General features: G+C 38.4%; 1 protein-coding gene across 3 annotated transcripts in view; it reads right to left on the minus strand.

The window, feature by feature from the left end:
* LOC107660102 (voltage-dependent L-type calcium channel subunit beta-4-like) overlaps positions 1–7,926 on the minus strand; it is a 34,799-nt gene that overhangs the window by 11,044 nt on the left and 15,829 nt on the right. For 2 of the 3 annotated variants that reach the window (XM_016449327.1, XM_016449329.1), the window contains 8 exons: positions 6,424–6,555; positions 5,494–5,616; positions 5,219–5,346; positions 3,341–3,390; positions 3,070–3,089; positions 2,803–2,883; positions 1,041–1,099; positions 767–876 (listed from right to left, as the gene is read on the minus strand). In XM_016449327.1, the coding sequence (XP_016304813.1) occupies positions 767–876; positions 1,041–1,099; positions 2,803–2,883; positions 3,070–3,089; positions 3,341–3,390; positions 5,219–5,346; positions 5,494–5,616; positions 6,424–6,555 (703 nt within the window). The remainder of the gene's footprint in view (positions 1–766; positions 877–1,040; positions 1,100–2,802; positions 2,884–3,069; positions 3,090–3,340; positions 3,391–5,218; positions 5,347–5,493; positions 5,617–6,423; positions 6,556–7,926) is intronic. The other variant, XM_016449328.1, reaches the window with a different exon arrangement.

Genomic DNA, 7,926 nt, shown 5'->3' on the forward strand with positions numbered 1-7,926 from the left:
GAGCAGCAGTCTAAAACAGTTTATTTAATCACCAAACGGACACAAGTTTACTTCAAGAATGAACAAACAATGAGACATAGATGAGTTTGAAGCTCGGTGTTTAAAAAACGGAGCAAACGGAAAGAGAAAGCGCGATCTATATTATAGCTCTATAAATGAAGCATTAACAACAATTCGGGACAAATATAATGTAATTTAATGGAAAACTATGTGCATGGCTCTGTGGTGCGGCAGGATTTTCTGTCGGCTGCATTTAAATCCACGTCTGAAGTTTCCCGCTCTGTTCAGCGTGCAGTATCACGTGTCTAAACAAATAGCATGTGCTGTCAGTGATTTCAACCACTAGAGGCCGCTCTCGTACTGTATAATGACAGCAGACCCTTCTCAGCCGTTCCAGCAACGGACGCAACCCGGAAAACTATCGGCATGGATTTTTGCCGATAACCGATAGTTCCAGCAAAAAACTATCGGTGCCGATTAATCGGCAAAACCGATACATCGGTCGACCTCTAAAAAATAGTGTCACATTTTTTATTTATTTTAAATCTTCCAGTGCACTTAGACTTGACTTACACTTAGAACCATAGACTTGACAGTAAATGCATTACTGTACATGTGGCTTTCCTTGTATTTATAAACTGAGGAACAAGTCAAAATTATTTTCTATGGTAACTGATTACATGGTGACCAGAACTTGAATTTAACCTGGAATATTTATTTTTAATAACCTTCTGTGAGGTATGTTTCGGTTCTTTCTGTGTCTTACCCAGGCTGGATCTGGTATTTGAGCGCTCAATAATGGCTCTCTTGCTGGGATTGTTAAGCACTGATCTCTTTGCCAGTGAGATATCTGCAGTCACACGCGTGATAGTTATCCTAGGACAATAAATACATTATCTGTAGTTAGCTGCAGTGAAAACCTGTCATTATAACATATAAGCCACCCTATCTTGTTTATAACAAATTATTCCGTATTTTAAATTTTTTTAAAGTGATGTGCAGGAACATGATGAAATCTATAAACCACTTTTGATACTTACCTGCCATCAAACCGGTGTTTCAAGAAGTCAAAAAGAGCTTTCTGCATCATATCAGTGACCTGTTCAAAAGATATAGAGTATTTCAGTGTGATTTAGAATGACTAAAATGTGGTTAATAGTGTATTTACATCACTTTACACGATAAATGTATATTTACATAATAATTTCATATTTAAATACTATTTGATCTGTTCTAAAACAATATTTGTGTGCGCCATGTTTATGCTTATTAGGGTATTTTACTGTAGCTAAGCAACATGCTAACGAAATAAAGTGCAACAGTGCCAACCTATGTTTTTTATTCAGCAGCCCTGTTTTCCTGAAGTATTTTTCCCATTAATTTTTCTTATAGGTATTTTAAAAACTTGTTTGTTTAAGAGTTATAAGCTATGAACCAAACCAAGCAGCTACAAGGAGAATCACAACATTACAAACTTTAATTTGAAACAAATTTAGAGACAAAGTTGTAAACTTAGCTTAACCTTTAATCAGAGAAAAGACTACAATCCCATGAGGCATTGCGAAGGACATAATGGAGTTAAAAACAAATATACAACTCTCTCTATCTCTCTATCTATAATATTTAAAAAATACCTTTAATCAGGGAAAAGACTAGAATCCCATGAGGCATTGCGAAGGACATAATTGAGTTATATAATATTTAAAAAATATTTTAATCTGGCACTATTTACTTGTCATGGTTCTTCGATTGGTCGAGATTTCTGGGTAACGGGTAATGTATTTTTCACCAGGAGTTCTTCTGTCAAACAGTTATTTAAAAAATAAATTGAAATAATGTGGGCTGATGGCTTGAACAAAATCATATACAGTACATCGATTAACAACCTCATAGCTCACAGTAAGTCTGTCTTTAAAGGTTTATGAGCTATCATTTAAAATTAATTTCCATATTGAGAAAATGAAAGGGATTTACTTTAAGAACCCGATTTTTGCACTCTAATAATTGCTGGTCAAGTCTCCTGTGCAAAGTGCTGCATATGTTGAGCATTCCAAATTGGTCACTTATAAGGTTCCATTCTGGTCACTTATTGCAGCTGTAGGGAGCGAGGCAGTTTTTGAAACAGAGCTAAAGATTCAATTTAATTTTAAGAACAAAACTCCTGCCTCATCAACTCAAAAGCTTACTTAGTCTCAATAAAACAAGCCTCCCTGTAATTTATACACCAAGCTGCAGCGTAAATAAATGAAATCCTTACAAAAAAATCAAATCTGCATCCAGTTACACCCTATAAATTGCAAAGGAGCTTGTTTTCTTTATTTACTTTCTCTACTTCACTGTCTCGCCTTGTCTTTGTCTATCGCATGCCTTCATTCTTTCTCTCAACGATTCCCTCCCTCCATCACTGTTCCTGTTATTCTGTCTCTTTCTAATTTCAAACCGTGCTCTACTTTCTAGCACTGACGTCTCTTGGACCCCGGAAGGTTGTTGCCGTGGTAACAGAACTGTGAAGAGGAGTATGTTTTTGTTTTCTTTGTGTGAAGAGATGGGAGAGACTGGAATAGATATTATATTTTGCTGGTATCAATAACGCAAAATGCGCACACACAGACACGCAGCCAGTCATAAACAAAGAACGCCAGCTCTACGGCCTTGAAGGAGCAATTTTCAGTTCTATGTTATTTTATGATGAATTTGCTGATACTCTCCAGATCGATCTTTGACAAAAGTGTTTTTCTGTTAACAACAGAGACCCAAGTTTGATGACGATATACCTCCACCACATCATTTAGGACAACCCACCTCATATCCTTTCAGCGATGGACCAACCAGCACCACAGGCCTCATGGAAGGCACAACATCATAGGGAGCCACATGTTCAGTCTGCAGATGAGATCATAGGTAAATAACAAAGCACAGCATGGTCAAAGTACGTCACAATGAGAGTAGTTTTGAGGAATGAGTGTAGAGAGGAATTTGAGTTTAGGACATGTGTGGCAGAAATACATCTCTTCAATGACTGGACAGGAAGGTTAGGTGACGATTCTTCCATCGTGTGGACACACTTACCACTTTCTGTTTCTGCTTGCCTGTAAAAAGAGAGGAAAAAGAAGTAAAGTATTATCAAGTTCTTCAAATGTGAGAAAGCCATTCAAGTCATTCATGGTCCACTGTCCCATGCTCACAAGTAGCTGCACGTTTGATCTTTAGCCTTACGCAGGACAGTGTTGAAGTAAAATCATCCACTGATGAATTGCCTACGATTCCGTTTTTTCGGGGAGATTCCTGTAACCCCACCCCCATCTCATAAAGCCCCACCCCCAACAGCTCATTGGCTCACCTGATGACATCACATCCCCCAAACTAGAGGAGGAGCTTCCACTGGACTTACTAAAGAAATGAGCAGACAAACAGAGACAGAGATAGAACATTTTTAGTCATTGTGTCTAAACACACAAGTGGACTACTCTAAATCTCTATAATTTAATACTACATGCTATAATCTCTAATAGCTAATGCATAAAACCTGGTCCGACCCACACTGATTCTATGTCAATGTCCATGAATTGATGCTGCATGTAGAATTGTTATCGATAGTCACCTGGGTTTGAGGGTCAGTCATCCGATTTCAAACTGCGAGCTGGTGTCACCTAACCTGATACCCAGTTCTCAACAAATCAAATGTCAAACAATCTCAAAATTCCTGTACTTTTGGATCATTTCAAGTTTTAAATAAATTGTCTCATAATTTGATACTGGGTCTTTCATCTGGTAGTCTCAGCCTCAGACCCATAGACCATCTGATGAATATTACTAAAATGGCAAGAGCTCTCCAAAATTGTAAGCTCAAATCTAATGGGTTTCCTAGTAATTCCCAGGGTGCAAACATTTTTATAAGTCTACCTGGAGAAAAAAAAAAGAAGCTTGTTTATATACTGTAGTACCAGCCTGGCACAATGAACAATGTTTGCGAGGTTAATAGCACTGAATCTTTAAAAGATATTCAGCTGAGACACTATATCCTATGTGCACAACTGTATATTCTGTTTATTTCATGTTATGTCCACGAAAAACAATCTAGACTTATTACCAATTCTTACCATAAAATGTATTCCTTCAGTGCCAGTTCTACAACTGCTTGCAGAAACTGTGGCACCAATATTTAATTACGGTAGTATTTTGTTACTCTCTCTATTGAATCATTTAATATTTTTCCAGTCTTTTAATGTCACACAAAACACAAAACAAAGCAAAGCAAAGCAAAACAAAACACAAAAAACAAAACAAAAAACACATTGATGCTGACAGACAGTTTAAGTGGATGTCCTTGGCCAGAATAAACTGTACTGTAGACTGGACTTTATGTCGATACTCAAAAGTTTGGCTCTGGTTCTGCATTTCTGTAGCTAAAACACGATGATTATGAGCAGCAGTGAAAGTACAGTGAACTGTGATCAATGCACAATCGGGTTCAAAATCAAGTCATGATGTTTTTGGCCAAGATAACAGTCCTGATTACATCAAGCAACAGGCAACTGAAGAAAAAAACAACGAAGGGTGAAAATTCAGATCTGGTGTGAAACTGAAATGCAAACCCACCATACATTCTGGGTTTAATCTGGGTGTTCATCTAATTTCAAATTTCAAGCAATGCCATGCTCACAGATTAACTGAGTGACTGAAAGTCAGTTTTCTTTATAATGCCATCTCTGTTCTTGAAACCCACCACCCTTATTTCATTTTGGAATGGAATATTTTTAAGAATATTTCCAAATCTTTTTTTCATAATGTCTATTGTATCCTATAATAAGACTTAATATTTTGTTATATCTGCTGTATCTATAGAACAGCAACTATAGAGCATTTAGTTTTCTACACATGGAAATGGCATTAAAAACTTGTTATTAATGAATCAAAGATTGCATAACAAATAAAAATGAGCCTTGAAAAATGTAGTGGTGCACATTTTTGAACATTTGTGAATGTAGATATAATATGCAATTTAAATGTGTTTGCTAATGTCTATTTTTACACACTGAATGTACAGCCTGTTCTTGTCCACCTCATTGACTCAGTGGATTGGATATACAACAAATAGGGTGGACATATGAATTTTACAAGATTTCATTGCCAGGTTGATAAACAGACAGAATATTAAGGACTAATAGGTTGTGGAAAATTAAATGCTCCATTCACCTAGGTAAGTATGTCTGCTTACCCTTGTACACGGCTTTTCTTCTGTTCCAGCTGTGCTCTGATATTCTCCAGCTTCAGAGGACTGGGGATAAAACCAATCTCACAGCCTTCTTTCACCAGCCTCCCAATCCACCAGTCATTATTAAACTTCTGCATATGGAGCACAGAAAAGGACAAAAGAAATAAAAGCTGGGAAAAAAAACTTTATCCCCTCCTAGCATTTTTCTATATTCAAAGTCATCAGTGAATCTGAATCAGCAGTGACCTGTTCACTAATGGGCCAGCAGGCCACAGTACCTCTTTGATGTGCAGGAAGTCTTTTGCATCAAATGAGATGGCAGTTCCTGGCGCAGGCACGTCTTCATCCAGCGCACCACAGTAACTGACATTTGTTTTCACGGCAAAGGCCACCGATTTGGCCTGTAAATGTATGTTTTTAGAAGAAAAATAAAAAAATTAAATAAATATATATATATATATATACACGTAATATGTGAAAATGTAGCACTTGCCCATTCTGATACTGTGACTTTTAGCTTAAGATTGATGTTGGTTATATTAATGTTTTCCTTTATTTTGTGATGTTGGACATTTGTGAATATTTGCTAATGTCTATTTTTACACACTAAAATGTACAGCCTGTTCTTGTCCACCTCATTGACTCAGTGGAGTGGATATACAACAAATAGGGTGGACATATGAATTTTTTATTTAATTGTACTCATATTATAAATTCTACTTATTTTATAAGTGTAATCATAATCTGCATTGTCCACACTGTTATAGCTGTGTCCACCCTATTATACTGGAATTTTTCATTTATGCTTTAATAATAACAAAAATTAGGAATAACACGGTGTTGTAAATAATATTAGTGAAGAATGATGCATTTCCTTAAGTTAAATTCTACATTCTGCTCATGTGCATCTTAAAAGTACACAGTGAAATAATATTAAAAAACAGACACGTTATGATAAATTATTATTTTTTAAATCAATCATCACTAATATGGTATCAAATTTTATGGTATCAAGATTAAAGGACACATTATCTCTTTATTAATCCAAAAATAAATGTTTATATCAGAAGTGTATAGGGCTATTATATTAATGATCTTAAAATCAAAAGTACTACATACCAGTAAATAAGCACTATATACTGTTGTGTATTAAAGTATTCCATATGCTTGATTAATACACAGTAAGTGTGATTTGTATCTGTCCTGACCTTTGCCCTCTCCAGCTGCAGTGCAGCCTGTTGTTCTTGCTCCTGCCGGCCCTGACTACCCCCCTCCGGCCTCTCCTCCTCCAACGACACATCTGAATCAGACGGCCTGCTAGTGTAGGAATCAGCTGAACCCTGCGAACAGACAGCACATACTACATTACTTGCATGTATGCAGTCTGGTCATGGCTGTAAAGGAGGCAAGTTATAAAAATTGCATTTTCTTTGCCCAGTCCTATCAGAACAATTATTGAATCTTCCGAATTTTCAGCACATAAATATATGACCTCTGGCATGTCAATATTTATTCAGCATTCAGATACTTGGCACGCCCTGATGAATGGCAGACTGTGATATCCCACTATGTAAAACGAATCATAACTGAGGAAATGTACATATAGAAGTCATAAAGATGGAGTATCAAAAACAGTTTAATCTCACAGGTCAGAATTAGGGTAAAAAAAATTCTCATGCAAAATTGAATAATGATCGTTTTGAGGTTAAGAAACCTTGCACAACCTTGAAGTGGTACAAAATGGTACAAAAGTCGAAAATAAGACCCACATTCCAAATATGAGAATGACACAGAAAAGAGATTTACCTGAAACAATCTCTCCAAAGATACATTTTGACATTTGACAAAGTTTGTGCATAAAAAAAGATCAGACCATCCACACTGTAAAATATGATCAAAATTCGAATGGTAAAAGACTGCAAATATGCTACACTAATAACCTGTTCATTTGTTAACGGTAAGTTTCCTTACTCAGCATGGTGAAAAAATTGTAATAGATCTAAATGGGTGTCGCGATCTGTGCTAGGAGGAGCGCGGAACGAGGAACAAGGAGACGTGGAGTACATAAACAGTCTTTAATCCTGGGAATGACAGGGGAATTTCACAACATCCAACAAGTAGAACCGACAAAGGAAGACTACACAGACTGGGGCTAATAAACACAGTTCAATCAGGGGAACACAGGTGCATGGAATCAATCAAATTAACACAATTAACACGAGGAGAAACTGGGTCACAGGGAGCAAAGGGGACTAAGGAGGTGGTTTCCGGAGGAGGACGGACACCCAGGAGGGGACCGGCAGACAGAGTCCAGGGAGGAGACGATGGAGGGAGGAGCCAGGGAGGAGACAGGAGGGGCTTGGAGCAGGAGGAGCCCAGCTGGACCCAGGCCACAGCCATAATGTCGACCCACGGTGGAGCCGATGGAGGGAGGAGCCATGGAGGAGGAATGGCCGCCGACTCCAGGGGGCCGACCAACGGCGGCAGAGCAGGTGGTGGAGGAGCCCAAGGCGGAGACGGAAAGCCAATGAGCTAGGGTGACGGGGAGGTTCCGGAGGTAGGCGGAGCAGATGGCACTGGCGACCGACGCAAAGATGTGGATCCAGGAGGCCGCGGTGGAGCCGGAGCGACCGAGGACTGAGGAGGAGCCGAGGGGATGAAGGAGCCTGACGGAGCCGGAGGGACGAGGCGAAGCCAGAGGAGTGGAGTCC

The sequence above is a fragment of the Sinocyclocheilus anshuiensis genome, unplaced genomic scaffold (genome assembly GCF_001515605.1).
Source record: "Sinocyclocheilus anshuiensis isolate Anshui unplaced genomic scaffold, SAMN03320099.WGS_v1.1 scaffold55, whole genome shotgun sequence".
Taxonomy (NCBI): domain Eukaryota; kingdom Metazoa; phylum Chordata; class Actinopteri; order Cypriniformes; family Cyprinidae; genus Sinocyclocheilus; species Sinocyclocheilus anshuiensis.